The sequence below is a fragment of the Nuphar pumila genome, chromosome 5, assembly GCF_984573655.1.
Source record: "Nuphar pumila chromosome 5, dmNupPumi1.hap1.1, whole genome shotgun sequence".
NCBI lineage: Eukaryota > Viridiplantae > Streptophyta > Magnoliopsida > Nymphaeales > Nymphaeaceae > Nuphar > Nuphar pumila.
In genome coordinates, this window is record NC_143253.1 from 22,201,444 (window position 1) to 22,221,005 (window position 19,562).

A 19,562-nucleotide genomic window follows, 5' to 3' on the forward strand; every position below is an offset into this window, starting at 1 on the left:
AAGAAATTTATATGGAGCAACCTTAGAGCTTCATTGCAAGGGTAAAGAGCACCTAGTCTGCAAGCTGAAGAAGAACTTGTATGGATTGAAGCAAGCACCAAAGCGGTTGTATAAGAAGTTTGATTCCTTTATGACTGAACATGGATATTCAAGAACCTCCACAGATCATTGTGTATTTGTGAAGAAATTTTCAGATGGTAATTTTACCATTCTCTTGCTTTATGTGGACGATATGCTAATTGTGGGTCAAGACATCAGCATGATCAACAAGTTAAAGTTGGAGCTGAGTGACACATTTGCCATGAAGGATTTAGGTCCAGCAAAGCAGATTCTTAGGATGAGAATCATTCGTGACAGATCACATGGGTTGATCTGGTTATCACAAGAGAAGTATATCAGAAAGGTTCTTGAGATGTTCAACATAGACAAAGCAAAGCCTGTTAATTGTCCACTTGCAGGCCATTTCAAACTTAGCTCAAGTCAATATCCTGCAAATGATGAAGAAGGAATTGAGATGCAGAAAATTCCCTATGCTTTGGCAGTAGGTTCGTTGATATATGTTATGGTCTGTACTCGACCAGACATAGCTCATGCTGTTGGAGTTGTTAGTCGATTTTTTGTCAAATCCAGGGAAGGAACACTGAGCAACAGTGAAATGAATTCTAAGATATCTTCAGAGCACTTCGAAGTTGAGCCTGTGTTTTGGAAAAGGGTGAACCTATTCTTGATGGGTTCACAAATTCTGATATGGCTAGTGATATAGACAGTAGAAAGTCTACTTCTGGGTATTTGATTACTTTTGCAGCAGGAACAATTGCACTATAGTCAAAATCACAGAAATGTGTAGTTCTCTCCAATACAGAAGCTGAGTTCAACATTACAGAAGCCATTAAAGAACTGCTATGGGTGAAGAAATTCTTGCAAGAGTTGGGCATGAAGCAAGAAGAGTATGTTCTTCACTGTGATAGCCAGAGTGCAATTCACTTGAGTAAGAATTTCTTGTTTCATTCAAGATCAAAACATATCGATGTTCGATACCATTGGATTTGAGATGTCTTGAATGAAAAATTACTGCAACTGGAGAAAGTGCATACTGATGACAATACATCAAATATGTTGACCAAGTCATTGCCCAAGGACAAGCATGAGAAGTGTCGATTCCTAGCAGAAATGGAAGAAGCTTCCACATAAGTCGAGAAGGGGGAGAATTATTGGGTTTCCCTCCTTTGTGGGATCCATTGGTTTGATGCACATTAAGTATCACTGCAGAATTCTAAGCACGACGCCTGATATTCTTGAGGACGATTTTCGTATTCGCTGGATAGCGATTTGTAGAAGTCCTCTCAGCTGAATGACGATTCAACTGTCCAGAGTTTGAGGATCAGTGATTTGTCGATAACGATTTGGCGAAGAGTGCTTTAACCTAGATAGCGATTTGCAGTATCGCTGCATAGCGATTTGTGGTATCACTGCATAACGATTTGTAGTAGTCGTTGGATCGCGATTTGTAGTAGTCGTTGGATCGTGATTTGTAGCTTCAGGTGGATAATGATTTGTGCTAATGCGCTTCAGGCGCATTGTAAGTTGTGCAAGACATTTAGTCTTTCACATTAAATGCAGCTCACATTCTCTATTTAAGGGATGGATGGGAGAGCAAAAGAAGAAGCAGAAGAGAGCGAAAATGTGCGAGAAACTCTTTTAGGGCACCGAAAGGGTGTGGAGTGAACAAAAGCAAGAAGTGTTGCCACACTTCTTTCAAGATAACTTCGTCAAACTGGTTCTTCAGATCATTCGTTCTTTGTTTCTCAGTGAGGTATATCCTTTTGTTCATTTCGTTACACCTTATATGTTTGTAAGGCTTATGCCTTTTGGCCACTCTGTAATCTTTGTTTGAAGAAAATGAAAGTTGCTGACCTATTGGTCGTCGTGGACGTACCTCAGTTGAGAGGGAACAACGTAAATCGCTGTGTGCTGTTTTGTTTTCGCTGTTGGTTTGTTTTGGTTTTATTTCTTCCACTATCATTGCTTTATTATTTTCATCGATTCACACTTGTGGGGAGACCCGCTACGTCCGTTTTAACCCCAACACTAAGTAAGTGCTCCTGTCCTGCATCTGGAGAAATAATTCAAGTAATTTCAGGTCACATCAGAAGACAGTACACGTAACACAATGCCTGCTTGAAAATCATAAGGGTAATTGGAGAAATGAGTTTTTACTAGAAAAGAACACCAGGAATATGATTAAGGGTACGCTTGGACGAGGGAAAATGGTAGGAAAAATATTAGGAAAGAAAAAATGACAACTTTTTCAACCATTCCAAAAAAACAAATTGAAAGAAAAGCTTTTCGTGATTTTTTATAGAAAAAATTCCTCCAGCTCGGGTAAAACATTTTTCCTATAATTTTTTTTTCATTAGGACAGCCATTCACCCCGAACACATCTCATCCCATGGGCTGCCATAAGAAGAGCTTCCTCCCACTCATCACCATTTCTAGGTCTCTCTCTCTCTCTCTTGCTTGAACCACCTTTCTTTCTCTCTTTTTTCTCATATTTTCACTGTTATTCTCATGCTACACAAGGAAAGCTAAAAATTTTCATTTAGAAAAGTTAGCATATCAAAACTTCTCATAGGCTAAATTTTTTTTCCCTGTGAGAAATTTTCAAGCTTCCAAACGTGACCTAAGAGATCCACAAGAAAACACTTGATGGAAAAAAAAAGAGCCAAGTTAGGCCAAGTTTCAGGTTTGGTTCAAACAATCCCACACACGCCCTCTGAATCAACATCAGGATAAGCGTATAGATGACCAATGTATCCACACCAGGAAGACCTACCAGGCGGCTTTCCCTTGCATACAACCATGAAACACCCACTGTGAACCGTCGATTTTGAATCCATTGACAAAACATATTCACTTTTCTTAGACTACAGCGCGTATTGAGGGGTATTATATGTTACTCATGCAGATGACCACTGTGTCCCCCCTCAAAAAGATCAAACAAGGGGCTTTCCCTGATATATAACCATGAAACACCCACTGTGAAACCGTTGACCTTGAATCTATTGACTGAACAATTTCCGATTTCCCTCTCTTATAGTTCTATGGAGGTTTTTATTTTGCATCTGGTGAGTTCTTGTCACAGTTCAACCCTGTGATGATTCCTATTCATTTGGTCCTTTCTATATTGTGTTTCCTCCAAAGTAACAAGATTGCCGATTACTGGGCAATTTATCAGGACAAGTTGTAGGAGGAAGGGTAGCCAATAAAGCCCCCACATTCCCGTTGCATTTCTCGGGCTCGCAAGAAATAGTAAAAAAAACCATAAAATTCCACCAAAGAAATGTTGCCCTAGAAATCACATAATTCTTATGTATATGGTTGGGCGGTATTTGTTGCAACTACAGGGACAGGTTTGATAGGTATGCAAAAATATCCATCACTTGTTATGTTTCCTTTTCTCTACATATTATAGCAACATGCAGTTTTTCTATTAATTTAGCATTTCATATCAATCTATGGGGTAATAAAACCACTCAATGAATATTTTTCAGGGACAGCAACCGTTTTCTCCTTTTTAAGCACACCAGCTGTTTGTTAAATTTCTTCGCATACAATTTGCAGCTGTGATGATGTATATAGAGATAAAATGAGTCACACATGATGTAAGGGGTGCATCGTACATGATTGAATCTTGTGTGAACTCAATTAAGGGATGCAAATATAAGAAAACACCTAATTAATTGTAAGCCTTATAACTATGAAAAATGTATGGTTAACAAGCAAGTCATTTGGAGATCTTGTCATGTTTTCAGTTACTCTTGACTCTTTACATGTGAGCTTGGATATTGGTTTCCTCATTTATTTCATTCACATCATATCTATTTCTTCTAAGCGGTATCTCTGCCATGTGCAAGTTTGGGTTGGATCCGTTTCCCCTAACAGTGTTGCATTTCAAACAACCTATTGAAAAAATGGAAGGCATATGTCGGAATTCTAGGACCTACACTGAAAAGAGGTTGTTGGTTATACAAACTAAACTCGAGATTAAGAGCTCCTGCTAACACGTCACAAACTCAGAATCATCCACAGTATTCCCGAAATTTAGGCATCAAACTCCATCTTAATCCCTTATTTCCAAAGCACTTGACAGTCCAGACCTGTGATTCCCTGATACCAAGTACGACAGAGGGAAATGACAAACTAGGGAAAATGATTGTTTGAAAACCCCCAACTATCGTAAAGATTAAACTATGTTATTTGATAATAGCAACATTGTTTTTGCTATCATAAAGATTACTAACGTATTCGATAATATAAAAAAATGCTGTTTGATCACAATCTGTTTTTGCTATCATTGTATTTAACTGAAAGAAGAGGGAAGAAACTTCATCAACATAAATTGGAATTACAAACAACCTAACATCCACAGTGATCATGGAAGTAAGCAGGGTGGAGAAAAGAAAACCCAAGCAATTCAATCACAAACGCATAAAAAACAACACGCCCACAGAGAATACCAATTAAGGCAAGTACTTGACATCAAGTGCCGGCCTTGGGCAAAGCGGCCATGAACGCGTTGTAAGACGAGTCGAGGTCGAAGAGGAGCTGCCTCGCCTGCTGCTCCGTAAGCTCGTCAGACGCCCCCATCTTTGACAGCTTCGTGATCCAGTCCTTGATCTTCGTCTTCCCCTCGAACTCAGCGCTGAGCTGCGGCAGCTTGCAGAGCGACGCCCAGAGGTCGGAGAGGAGCGGGTGCACCTGGTCGACCGCCACCATGTTCAGCTTCAGCGAGTCCATGGTGGTGATGAAATGCTGCACGGACTCGGCGACGGCAAGGGCCGATCCGGTAGAGGAAGAAGCCGAGGAGGTGCGGTGTTCGACGGTAGCGGGCATGCCGGAGACCATGAGCCGGTTGATCGCCGCCGGGCAGTCGAGCTTGTAGGTGTCGACGAACCGGTCGATCGAGGGGACGGTCTCCTTGAGGGAGGAGGCCAGGGTCTTGAACTGGGCGATGAGCTTCTGGCACTCGGCCTCGTAATCGGCCGGAGAGACCACGTCCCGGACGTACGCCTTCTCCAGCTTCTCCGTCGCCTTGATGATGGCGAAGAGATCGGCGAAGTTCTCGTACATCTCACGCTCGCGCTTGTCGTGCCACAGCTTCACCTCCATCGTGTGCTCGATCCCCTTCTCTTACGAAAACCTAGCGGTCTTGGGTCTTTCTGCTTCTTCGTTCCCCTCTTTCCAATCTTGAAACCCTAGCTATCCTTCTTCTTTTCGCCTTCTTTTATCCCCGAAAAGCTAGAAATTTCACCGGTTTGCTTCTTCTTAATCTTCTTTATTTTTATCCTGGAAACCCTAGCTTTTCCGATCCCTCCTCCGTAGAAAATCGATCGATGCGGTGTCGAGAAGAAGGAAAACCTAAAAAATAGAGAGTTGGAGGGATAAAATTACGATTTTTGGTAAGATATCTGAAAAAAAAAAATCACAGAAATAGAAGACGATCAGGATATTTCCTGTTACCGAATTCGTTCTATTCCCCCCTTCCTTTCTGCTCCAACAAATGTCCAAAAGAAAAAAAAGAAAAAATCCCACAAAAATCACCTACAACTGTACGGACCGCCCCTCCTCTCCCCGGTGCCGATCGAAAAGAGAAGGAATCGATGAACAAATTCAGCAGTTGCATAAAAGGCCCTAGAAATGCAGGGACGATCCCTCTTCTCTACTAAGTCAATCGAAAGGGAAGAAATCTAACGAAAACGAATCCCTAATCGGCTTGATTTCTCTGGGGTATTGGTGAGGAAGAATTTGGGATCTCTCTCTCTCTCTTGTGATCGTGGTCGGGGGAAGTCGTCGTAGAGACGACATGCTCGAAACGTTCCTTCGCGGTGCTGTGCTCCGCAGCGTGACGTAAAAGCGTGGTTCTCGGATCAGGATCCGTATTCTACCGGGTTCTAACACGGTACTGATCCGATAAATATGATGAGTCCGGTACGTATACAGACGAAGTTGCAGTTGCAAGGTCATGACTGCATTCTGGATCCTATCCACATGGGGGCATAAGATTGTCAGACCCAGTTACAGGGTCTTGATCCAGGTCCAGTTCCATCGGATTGGACTTCGATTGGACAAAGGATCCAACCTGAGAATACGGACAGATGGACAGCCTGCTGTAACACCTTCTTGACGATGATGATGTTGGTTGGGGATGGAAATTGAGGAAGCCGTAAATGGTTCAGAGTCCAGACTCTTTTCGGATTTAGGTTGATATGAATCCGTTACCTAACCCGGATCCAATAGCTTCATCACCATTCTTTGTGAGACACGTGGCGAGGAAACAGTGCTGGGATTGACCCTTGCACGCCCTTCCAGTCGGCTCATCATTATTCATTCATATTCGAGCTCTAGCCAACTGGGTTCATTGGCTCGCCAATTTGGTTTAAAAAGATACTGTGCTTAGTGATTCAGCTTGGTAAGTGGAATAAGGACCTGACCAACTCTGGGTACTAAGTCCAAGCTGACTTGTTGGCTGGGCTAATCTTGGAGGAATAAACTTCTAAATGGATCCAAACAACATGGCAATCTTTTGGCCCTTAAATTGATTTAAAGTGACAATTTCCTCTCGTTTTTATTGGGGCAAAAATAAATGAAGTATAACAAATTATAAGGGAATAAAAAATGCAAAAAATGAAAATAAGTGCTCTTCCCCCAAAATCGTGCTGATGAATTGTGAATATCCTAATCCTAAATTCCAAAATATTATAGATGAGAAACAAGCATATCAAGTGCAAAAAATTGGATGTTTTATGACTTTATTTTAATTAGCATTTTGTCACATGAATTGAGAATGTAATTAAAAATTTGTAGGGGCATTAACATAAAATTTTCATAAACAAATGTCTTACTTACATGGCTCATTGCAATTTTCCAAAAAATTAATTATCATTTCTCTCTCTCTCTCTTTCTTTAATTACCATAACTGGAAGAAACTTCCTCGCTTTATCACTATGTATCTCCTTAATAAGCATAAACTGAAGACTCTCTCCACAACACCTATTTGGCTACAGGAAGAAAAACTTTTTTTTTTTTTGCATAGGGTTGGTCATTCCATAATTGCATACAAATCATATTTGGTCTTAAGTATCTCAAAAAAAATTATTTTTAAATGCATATGAAACTCATCCTTAAAAATATAGGAAACTAGTCTCTTATACAAGTGAAATCAATACCAAACCAACAAACTTGGCTTCATCTATGGCAGCTGCAATAATTGTATCCCTCTCAAACACGATCCGGTTCTTATATATGTATGTGAATCTAGCTTACTTTCATTGAAATCATTTACAAGCTTAAGAGGTTATTTTTTTTCTTTAATTTAAATATGATTTTTATATCAATTTCATGATTGATATTTGAGAAGACATGCAAGATATCGTACTTTTTTACATACACTTTTCACAAATTTTAGAAAATGGCAGCCCTTACATCATTAGCTTGAGATTTTTTTTTATGTTTTTTTTGTTTATTTTTTTATTGTTTTAAAACATATTGCTTTCAATATTTTGTTTTTATATGTTGCTTGAGACATTGACCCATTGGTACGGCTATACATGGTGAAATCAAATCATGTGATATTTTATTTTTCTTAGCATTTCTTTTGTCACAAAATACATGTGATGATATTATTCTTATAACCTAAATGCTGAAATATAATTTCCAAAAACTCGTACCATGTCTAGAAAAGTAGATACCAAAATCTTATATCAATGTCTATTAGAAACTCGTACCAAAATTTTTAGATACATGTTCAAAACTTTTGAGGGCATTGTGTACCTATACAGGTATATGGAAATTGTGGACCATTCCCATACATTGTCAAGGCCTTTGGTTATTTAGCAATTTAGGGGTGCAACCAGGTCGAGTTCAGGTCAGGTATTATCAAACTGAATCCCAATAGACCAAAACCCGTTCCAATTTAATTCAGGTTCAAGTTCGGGTTTGGGTGCAACTGAAAATTGTGGACTCATATGAGTTAACAGATTCGTTATGTATCAGATCAGGTCTTCAATATACATGTCAAACCCAACCCATCTTGATTCGGGCTTGGGTTGGAAGTCTGGGTAATAGCTAAAAAATGTAGACTCATATGGGTTAACAAGTTAGAGTATGATCGGTTTAGGTTTTAATGGCTTCATTTTTTAGCTTAGGTCTTGATATTTTTGGTATTTTAGACCTAATTACCTATCAATTGAAAAATATATAAATTAATAGAATCGATTGAATTGGCTATTAATTAAGAAGATTTTTTTTTTTATAAGCAAGCTGGGGTTAGGCAAACCCCTACCAGTCATTAAACAAAATAAAATGTACAATAGATCACAATTCCAAACCAGTCAAATACTAGTCCAAGGGTTTATGTTTCCAAATCTGCAAGTGCCTTAAAAGTGCAAACTTGGCTAAGTTCCTTGCCACCCAAATGCAAAGCTTTAGGGCTCTGTTCGAATCCTTTGAAAAGGAGACATTTTTAACTATTATTAATTATGCCAAAATCTAAATACAAAAAGAATATCTCAATACCACTTAATTATTTCTAGTTGAAATAACAAGACATCAATGATATATCATATTCAAACACAAGTTGGATCAGGTTTCAATGTGTTCGGTTTGGGTTAGTTAACATATAAAATGAATTTGGGTTGGTACGTGTTCAGGTCCGCTTAAGAATAAAATAGTTCTAAGTACATATTGGGTCGGATTCGAGTTTACATTATGTGAAACTTGTTGGAATTTAGATAAAGGTGTGTGCAAAGTGATGGAGGAAAGAATAGAGAGAAGAAGAGGGAGATGAGAAAACCGTGGGAAATAACCTGTGTTAGTTGGGTTCCTTTACTGTTATATCTGTTGTGCAAAGGGGATGAGGATATATAGTTCTCTCCTAAGTAGTCATTTTTTTAGCCTTGAAACGAGATTTTAATCCCATTCAATACGTTATAATGAAATTTTAATTCACACGTTATGTGAGTTACAAGCCCATCATTGTGTTATTTGGATTCTAGGGTGAGCCTCATATAGCCACACTTGATCCAATTACCAATATCCAACATCTCTCACTTGGCCATACGGGGTGAACAACCATATTATATCTCAACTCGTGCATTATGTATCATATACACTACTTTATGATAAAACATGCACCCAATAAACCATGCACAATTCCAAGAGTTATATAAATGATGTTTTTCACATGTTATGCGTTGTTTTTCACATAATCATGTGAACTTTGCATCATTCATATTGAAGTATGAGGTTTTTCACATATGCTATGAGTTATTTTTTACATAGCTATATGCATTTTTTTGTTATTGTTATATAATCAAATATGATGTTTTTTTCAAATACTATAAATTATTTTCCTTGTAGTCATATGGGTTTTTTTTATCATTCATTTAAAAAAATAAGATATTTTCACACATGCTATTAGTTATTTCTCACATAATCATATAAATTTTTTATCATTATATGAACCATGATTTATTTCGCATATAGTATGTGTAAGGACATGGCATCATAATTTCGTGCACTTATTTCACATAACTATATAGGTTTCTCATCATGTCAAAATTTAAATAATATTTCTTAATGTGCAATATCATGACACATCTCATAAAGTTGTTATATTCATTTCAATAAATCATAATGTGGTCTCACTTTCTTATTTAGTTATGGGGTTTCATATTGCTCTTTCATAACATACCTTAGGACATCATCATGTCCACATGCATACTAGTGAAGTACTATAAATTTCATCAACTTATGGATCCATGATAAAATATAATTTGCCAAACATAACAAATATTACCACTTTTTAAAAATTTCACCTTAGTCAATACTTCCACCATCCATGTGCATCATCATCACATGCAACATGCTTTAACTCTCATGAGGTTAACCACACCTGATCATTTTGAATCAATATATTCAGATCCAATCAGTCAAATATAATTAATTAAAAGTATGAATACCACCATGTTGTATACCATACATAACTCTTAAAAAAAATTAAAATATCTTTTCATGCATTCATAAAATGAATCATAAGGAGCATAAGTTATGATGATTATTCATCATCGTATACAAATAAAATATATTCATATGCATGTGTAAAATTATAATTCAACTTTCACTTTTTCATTGCATTGTATTTAAATAATATGCGCATTAAGCCATCACAAATTAGAAGCAATATGCATAAGTAATAAAACTTAAATCCTCATACCCAGAAAATTGACTTGAGGTGTTATTATTAAGTCCAACATGATCCATAGTAAAAATGGATCTCATGCAAGCTTAAGCAAAATCATGGATCATAAATGATTTGTCCGTAGTTCAAATCCATATCCTTATCTTTCATATTCAAATGGGTCCACACTACTTATCCAACATTACACTTATCTGAATCTATTCAGATCAAACTAGGATCCATATAAAATATATTATTAGGTCCAAATTTCTTGCTTGATACTATCTAGATTCATCATAAAACTTGGATTAAATATGGATCCATACAATATATCTACCATTATATTTTTTAACTTAATCTTTGGATCAAATCTGAATCCATTCCATCAAAGGACCTAATAAGGAACTATCCAACATTATATATGCATCAAACCATACATAGTTTCAAGTTAAATTAATATGAATGCCAATACACTAATTTGGAACTACAAATATATCCTTATAACCAAACAAGCATATCTATAAGCATATACAATGCAGTCATATAAATGTTCTTAGATCTCATATGGATCCAACTCACATATATCATGTACAAATTCTACACTATGAGTTTTGAGTCATAAAATAATTCTAAAACTAGATCCATGTACTTGATCCATGCTGAGTTATTTGCTAAACATCCAAATAACCTAAAATACTCATAAGATAACCCATTCAGGTATGATAATTATGCAAAAAGGTCAAATAGGTTCAACCGAATCTAATAACTTGCCTATATCCAAACTAATTCAACTGAATTTATTCAAATTTATACCAGTTCAACTAGATCCAATATGGATCTAACCAGGTCTATTAGAATACCGCATGTTCCAACTGATCCAACCTGTACCCATGTCAATTTTATTGATTCAAGCATCAGATCCAATAATGCCTAATCAAATCCAACTTGATCCACGATAAAACTAGATCAATACTAGGCATACCAGTTCTATATATTAAAAGGATCAAAATAGGATCCACACAATAAAAATAAAGGATTATTCATAGTTAGATCCAAAATGTATTTAGCATACTATTATCCGGATCCAATAAGATACCATACAAAGCACACATAATGGATCAATTATGCTAATATAAATAAATTCTGGATCCCATCATGCTAATCTGGATCTAAACTTATCTTTTTTAAGAAGCCTCAATTCGGTTCATAATAAGATCCAAACTAGTTTTTATCAAAATAAAACACTATGCGGTTTTTTGCAAATCAAACAACTTTTTTGTAAAATCTAAAAGTTAGGAGACTGTTTTGAGCAAAAAAGAACAAACTAAAACACTAAAACAAAACTTTCAAAACTACTAAGTTAAACAAAAAGTTTAGGTGATTTTCAAAAAATTTAGAAAGTTCTAGAGTCTGTTTTAGAAAAAAGCACATACTACAACCCTATCTCGAGTATTTTTTAGAGAACATACATGTTTTTAAAATTTACCAAAAATAGAGCCCTTGTTTTGAAAAAATTGAAGAGCACAAAAGAAAATAACAGAAAATGATAGGGGTTTTTAATTCAAAAAAAAGGAATAAGGGTTCTCAACCCTTCTTAAACCCTAAAGCCCTTTTTTTCTATTCTTTTATTCTTCTCTGTTGCTTGTCCTCTTCCAGCAGCACCTCCAGTGGGGCACCGTGCATCGCCGATTGACGAAGGGGTTTTCCTCTACTCTTCAAGAAGGTGCTTGTTGCCCCTGTCATTGGTAGCAAACCTAATGGAGAGGGGGGTTCTGCTCCACCTCTGATTTGAGCAACACCACCATCGAAGGCTTCGTTGGATTGCAGTGACCATCTGATGGAGGGGATCTTCTCCTCCTCCTGCCCAAGTCTACCTCGTTGCCTCTGTGTCTCGACCTTCACCATGATCAGCACCAGGGTGCCCCCTCCTCCACCAGCGTCAAATGCTCTACAGTCGATAGAGCTAAACCTGCAACCCAGATGTCTGACGACGATGCCCACCGGATCAATATCACCAGTAGGTTGCAAAAAATCGGAAAGGGCTTCTCGTGGCAAGATTGCGAGCTGAGAGGTTGCCCAATGCATACCCTCTGCCTTGCAGATCGGAAGGAGAAGGTAGGGAGATTGCCAACGATGAGACAACCCCATGATCGACCAGGGGACCTGACGGAGACCACCACGACTTGCTCGAGGTCATTGATGGCACAAAAGATTAGGGTTCGAGGGAGCCCCAAACGGTCGATAGAGGGTTCAAGACGGCCATGATTTCTCAATGGTCCTCTTTTCTCTTTCACATTTTTTTTCCTCTGCAATTTCCACCTCTCACTGGTGGCTTTGCTGGGTTCAACCGACTGACATGTTTTCTCGGTAAGGGAGCACATCGACTCTGCATTTGCCTCTTTTTAGCAACTCCATGGTTGGGCCCTTTTTCCTATGGTTGTCTTTGATGACGATTCCAGTGATTGTTTCAGATGCCAGGTTGTCTGTCTTTTGATTCGGTCACCGAGAACACATGTAACGAGACTTTGATACCATTGTAGAAATTTGGATTGGGGTGTGCCCAGAGTGGTGAAGGAAAGAATAGAGAGAAGAAGAGGAAGATGAAAAAATCATGAAAAAGGGCCTGCCTCAGGGGTTCCTTCTCTACTTGAGATATATAGTCCTCCCCTGGGTAGCCATTTTTTCATTCTTGAATGAAGATTTTAATCTCATTCAATATGTTATAATGGGATTTTAACTCATATATTACGTGAGTTACAAGCCCATCATTGTGTGGCTCTTTGGATTCTAGTGTGAGCTCCTAACCAAGATCCAACAAAACCATTTTTATCAGGTATAAAACATGGGTCAAGTCCAAACTAGTTTAGATTTTCATTTAAAATAGACCTGTTTTCTTTATGGGTATACATTTTAGACCTTACCAGAAGCCACGAGTCTAATAAAATCAGATGGGGTGGGGTATAATCCGTCTAGAATGCCGGGTCAGGTTGGGTATACCTTGTTGGATCGAATTTCAGATCACACAGTTTCACAATCATCATCATGATATAAAACATGATACAAATAAGAAAATATAGCAGTGTAGACATCATGATCAACAGATGATCGAAACAATAACAAGGAGCAAACATGTCGGGTTCCACCATATACCAAAATCCAGACATATGCAAATGAACAAACATATGCATAGAACATAATATAAACAACAAAAGCATGTTAATACAGTATAAACGGCTAAGGCGTACTAAAGTACTCTCCTTAGAGAAGATTCACCCCCACATACAGTGCAAACATGGTCCGACGTCCTTCCCCCAAGATACAATAGCCCCAGTGATCTGGATCGGTGCACGTTGATGCTAGATCACCCTTCAAAAATAACCTCAGGAACTACAACTACAGACCTCACAGTTTTAGCAAAGCAAGAGAGAGAGAGAGATGAATGAGTGTACATCCGTCCCCTTGAAACCTCTCTAACCACGTTTATATAGACGTGAAAGAGATCTGTTCGAAAGGACATGACTCTTGAAGAGTTGTCCATTTTGATTCCTTTATATAATCCAAGGAAAAATAGAAAATCACAGCAAAAAGATACATTGGTCTTGATTGGATATGGCCCTAAAGGGCCAATTACCTGAACCCGAACCCAGCTTGGCACGACACGACGGGCGGGCACGCATGTGTGTGTGTGTGTGGTAGTCATCCCACCCTCTTGTTCTCGTAAGAGTTTACATGTGGATTATAAATCCCACAACAAACTCAAACACGATCAATGTGGGACTATTCCACATCATCAAAAACACTTTTTCCAAAAAGGAAAAACACCCCACGTTTCTTCTTGGAATTTCGTCTCCCCTCCCTTCTTGCACCTAACATACCTGACCCAATTGTACCCCTATTTAGCATCATCGAAAGAAAGAAATTTGCTTCCAACCATAGGTAGAGAAGTATGTTCACGAGATAAGAAATGTAGTGTATATGACTGATTTTGCATCCATGAGTGGTCCACTATTTTGCCCTCAGTTATCATTTTTAGTGGTCGTATTCTTTTCTTGCAACATTGATAAATTTAAGGGAGGTGGTATCCCATGTGGTAAGCAGGTCCTGTGTCAAGCTGAAGGCCGAGGATCGAATCCCTCGGCCACATGTGGTGGCTGTTGTTCTAGTAGGGGTCTGCCTAACCCCAGCTTTTCTTAAAAAAAAAACATAAACATTGACAAATTTTATGCTCCATGCCTCAGTCTGTTCATCCTCTTACATGTTTTGGTTGTGGTTGGATGTAAGTGAATACTTGAATCCTCTTCAATTTGCATCACACAAGCAGTTTGCAGGGACTTAGTTATGGATTATTCATTTACTAGCGATATTCAATATGTTTATCATTCGAATTATTTTTACTTTCAATCTTGATAAATGTATTTGATATAGACCTTTTTTTACCATTTGAGTTATCTTATAAGGCCTGGACATATGGCCGTGCCATTTATCTAGAAGGGATAAAGTCGTGATATTCATTTAAATAATATCTCAATATTTTGGCATATAGACATTTTTTCTTATGATAATTTAAAAAATATCATCAACAATGTCAAAGACCGAACACCACACTCTTTGCAAAACTAGGTCATTGAGTCTTGCATACTCGTTTGGTTCAAAGTTTTCCTTGGATTAGGCCAACCCCTTGATTTAATTATATTGGTCATTCTCTTTTTGAAATGCAAATATTGGTCATTTTTAGGTATATGGTTGTATAACTGGTAGGGGTCTGCCTAACCCTAGCTTTCTCTGTAGAAAAAAAAAATAATCCAAGAATCACCAACCCTGGTATGGCAGGAGCAGTTAGTGCACGTCGCCTTGTATTGGGACATTGCAAGTTTGAATCTCTGTGGTATAGTTGTATAACTGATAGGGGTCTGCCTAATCCCAGCTTTCTATGTTGAAAAAAAAAAATTTCTGCTAGATTATTGTTGCAAAGCTTCTAAAAGTAGGGGTGGGCAACTGACTGGCCTGGACCAACCCAGCCCGCTAATAAATCGGGCCATTGACTGACAGGCCAAGCCCAGCCCGCTAATAAACAGGTCAAGTCTGGCGTGTCAATGAAAAGGGCAGGTTTGTGCACGGTTTGGGCTCAGTGTGCATGAACATAGATCATCAATTTCCAAAACAAGCACACAAAGGAGTCACCACGCTTTTGCTTGAGAAAGGAATGACGGCCATGGGATTTGAACCTAGACTGCCTGCCTAGCAGCCTAGGCCCCATCCCACTATGCCAAACTTCTTTGGGGGCAAGAGACAGATGCACATTCATGCATTATTTGTTACAATCCACAATGATGCACAATGTGCTTAAGGAATTTAAGCACAACCCCCAAAACAGTGTTAATGCAATCCACAAGCTATTGCACACTGCAAACTATCATCAAAATTTCACCTTCCAAGGCAGCAACGCTGAGGTAGGAGCATAGCAAAGAGAACTGGGTCTAGCAGGGTCAATTTAGATCCATTTTAGTTTTTTTATTTTTATTTTTTGTTATTTGGGACTTTGTATTTCGATATTTGGACATTGTATTTAGGTATTGGATTATCATGTCTGATTCATATTTTTAGGATAAGTTTATCTTTTCTAGAAAATTATTGAAATAGATAGTTTGTTTGATTTAAAATTAAGAAGGATTCATCTATTTATAGATGAGATCTAATATATATATATATATATATATTCGAGCTGGGCTGGGCTGGGACAAAACCCCCCAGCAAGGGTTGGGTCTAAAATGAAGGCCTAGGCCCAGCTTTAGGGCCCAAAGGGCTGTTGCCCACCCCTATCTAAAAGCTTTTAAATCTCATTATTAGGAAATTCACATAAAAAACTTAAAATCCACTTTCTTATTTGGCACTTAATTCCAAAACTTTATGAAAAGCGCATTTTTCAAAAAACAAAAGAACCTGTTGCTATCAGTATGAAGTTAAATGTTCTTAATGTTAGAAATGAACATTTCATGTTGAAAGAATTGCATCTTATTTTACACTACAGCAAAAGTGCATGCTTTTAGTAAAAAAATGCTAAAAGATTAAATTAAGTAAAAGCACCAATCCTATACACTTTTTCTGTCACTTTTCTGATCACCTCCATTATCGATCCCTTTTTACTTCGTTCCCCCTCCTCGTGCTTCATGAACACTCTATGCTTAATGCGTCAAGGAATTTTTGAGCACTCACTTTTCTTTCACCTTGTTTAGTGAAGATTGTTAGATAACTACACCTACCAATAGATCGAAGAAACAAACACAAAAAAAACAAAAGAAAAAAAAAGTGAAACAAGGATTTTAGGTGGTTCGGCAAGAATTGACTACATCCACGATCACACTGTAATACTATGCCTCTTTAAATAAGAGTTTACTCATTTTACATGAAGTCTACCAGTGGTGTTGGACACAACAAGGAGTCTATGGTAAACAAGCTCCACACTCTTATCTTATATTAATGACATGACTGCATTAGATACACCTTTCTTGGTTAACCAACCAATTAAGCAAACCACGATCAGAGCAAACCATAATAAAAGAAAGAACAAGAAAATACATGAGATTTACGTGGTTAGACACTCAAGACTATGTCCACAGGCAAAAGAAAGCAAAAAATCTATTAGCAAATGCAAGGGAAATACAAAAGTGATAGAGAGCTCTCAAAACCCTGATCCCCAATACAGTCCAAACTCTTATACCCAACTTTCAAAAGGAGGCAGCTATAAAAAGATGACTAAGGGGATAAAACCCTAAAATCACAAAATTGAGTAGGTCACCTCTGACGAGTTTGTGGTGGGCTCCGATCTTAGGCCTAATGGCCTGATCCCTCCGCTACCACCACCAACCCTCGTTGAAAATTCGATTGGACGGTCACCAAAACATTTTCAGATCAGATCATAGGTAGGCGCGAGTCCATAATTCAAGACACCCACAACACACAATCCGAGAATATACTCATGGTGAACAAGTCCTCATGAAGAACTCTGTTTCTTGCTTCCCCACATCAAATTGCACTTTGTCTGCTTTCACATGGTTGCTAAGAGATATGTCGAACCATAACGTGCAATTCACTAAATTGGAGAAAATGGAACTGGTGGTAGGTTCACCTTAATTTTGAAGGGTTAGGCGCACATTTGTGTAGTGTTCAAGTAGGCTCTCTCCATGGAGCTTCCTTTCAGGGCAACACAGTCCGACACTTATCTCTGATGGATTCAGCATGGTTGATTTAATAAGAATCTACTCTCCTATATTTTTTTTTTATTGAAAAATATGGTTTTTAAATCACAACATTTAGCGTTTTCTCAGCCATTGTTTTTTTTAATTGCCAAAAAATCCTGCAAACAAATCGGATTTCAGTGATTTAAGTGTTGATCTTTACTAAACGGACGATGTAGATCGCATCTATGAAGCCCGATTTGATAAAAACAACTTCCATCAATGAAATCCCAAAGAGGAGTATGAAGATAGGGTTGACTCGGTGCGAGGGGGGGTTGGTTCTTGCCGAAAATAACACCCACTTTCCAGGGGTGCCATGTTTGTGTTCTCACAAGGGGCCCCTCAAAAAAGCTCTGTTCTCTCTATGTTTTGTGAAAACTCACATTGGGTGGCCTGGTTGGTAAAACACTTGAGGTCCTGGGGTTTGCCTTACAAGGGTGGGTCCATTAAGTAGGCCGGTTCTTAGTGAGGGTTCTTCGTCATAAAAAAAACATTGCGCCAGATCTGTTTAAGAGTGCTGCTGCACTTGACCATCCATCATTCCCGCCATCCGCTGTTGGACCCCACAGCTGACAAGCTGTATCCCAAAGATGGATGGTGATCAGGTGCAGCGGCATACTAAAAGTGTGTAATCACATTGCAACTGATCTACACTCACATTTGTGTGTTTGGTTATATATCATGTTGGTTATGGTGAAGAATCTATCTCAATAGCGGCAATCTATCTGGTTTAGATCCGGATCCAGTTGAAAGAATGAGCTGGTTTGAGCTTCATTCTAGATTCTGGGATTCCTTGGATCCAACCCACATTCTGAACTGCCCCAACTAATCACCTCAGCTACACAAGTCAATGATGAGTAGGCTCTAGGATTAGGCTGAACTTTTCTGAACTCTGCTGACTTTGAAATTGAAAAATTGATAGGTTGCCAAACTTCAAATTGTTTATGGCACCTTGTGCCTGAAAATGCTAAACAAATTCATAAATGAAAGCAATTGTGCAACCAACTTAGGGAAGACAATTCTAAAAAATATCTGAATGGACTACAATCACCCACTTGGTTTGCTGTATTCAAGTTTGCTTTTATGACACTTAGGGCTATTCTTGCACATTTTATTATTGTTTATACGATCCATATCACAAAGACACATGCATAGTGGATACGAGGATGCCTGTCCCACTTGCATGCTAATTTTTTTTTTCAAAAAAAATGGGACATGAGAAAACTAAATTTTAAATTTTTAATCAATGAAATTTATTTTATTTTTGTAATTTTAAATTTAATTTTATCGAAATATTACTAATTTTTTTTTATTAAAAGACATAGTAAAATAATGGCAAGTCCCTCATTGCAAGGAAGCCAACACATAACTAAAGATATATGTGTACAACTTTTTGTTAGTTGCCTATTTTTTGATAATTATGTACAAAATTTTGAGGATTATTCATGGGGATGGCAGTGGACCGGGGCAGGGGTGGAAGAAGACAAGGTCTCCACCCCTGTCCCATCTCAAAATCTTGCCCTCTGTCCCCGCCTCCATTCCGGCACGGGTTTTGATTTTAACTTCCATCTCCGTTTCATGTTCTCCATCCCCAGTCCAAACGGGACGAGCAGGGGCCCCGTTTCCCCTCGATCCATTGCCATCCTTAAAGAAGGATTGGGGACTGGGCGGAGCAGGGCAAAGCGTAAGTTCATCCTTGCCTCCATCCCTGCACAGGTTTTGATTTTAACCTCCATCCCCATTTTATGTCCTCTATCCTTGGTCCAAACGGGCCGAGGCCAGGTGGGGCCCGTTTTCCCCGATCCACTGCTAACCCTAATTATTTTCTCTCTCTCTCTCTCTCTCTCCATAAAAATTTTAGAAATAACTTGGAAGGAGTCTGCATGACAATGTGAGTAATTTTCCCCCTTTTCCAGATAATCATTGTAGTTATTTATTAGGGAAGGAAAATATCATCATCAACATTATTATAGTGCTGATTTTTTTTTTTGTCAAGTCAAAACCGACAACATAGTTATGGTTACTCCTCTTTGAGCTGGATGCCATCCAAAGTTCAAATCCCGATATGGCCCCCATGTTTACAATCCCAT

At 38.2% G+C, this 19,562-nt stretch overlaps 1 protein-coding gene across 4 annotated transcripts; it reads right to left on the bottom strand.

Annotated features, from left to right (window-relative positions):
* Nucleotides 1-4,327: 4,327 nt before the first annotated feature.
* LOC149837087 (vacuolar protein sorting-associated protein 28 homolog 2-like) lies at nt 4,328-5,882 on the bottom strand. 4 transcript variants are annotated; one of them, XM_090005812.1, is made up of 2 exons: nt 5,602-5,882; nt 4,328-5,418 (listed from the first exon to the last, which is right to left on the bottom strand). In XM_090005812.1, the coding sequence occupies exon 2, from the start codon at nt 5,167-5,169 to the stop codon at nt 4,540-4,542; it is 630 nt and encodes a 209-aa protein (XP_089861938.1). In that variant the 5' UTR covers nt 5,170-5,418; nt 5,602-5,882; the 3' UTR covers nt 4,328-4,539. The 4 variants fall into 4 exon arrangements, with proteins under 4 accessions (XP_089861938.1, XP_089861941.1, XP_089861940.1 ...); XM_090005815.1 differs by having other exon boundaries at nt 5,606-5,856; XM_090005814.1 differs by having other exon boundaries at nt 4,328-5,468; nt 5,602-5,856.
* Between the last annotated feature and the right edge of the window lie 13,680 nt (nt 5,883-19,562).

Bases quoted from the DNA above. Each gene is read 5' to 3' on its own strand.
- LOC149837087 (XM_090005812.1), bottom strand. From the start codon at position 5,169: ATGGAGGTGAAGCTGTGGCACGACAAGCGCGAGCGTGAGATGTACGAG.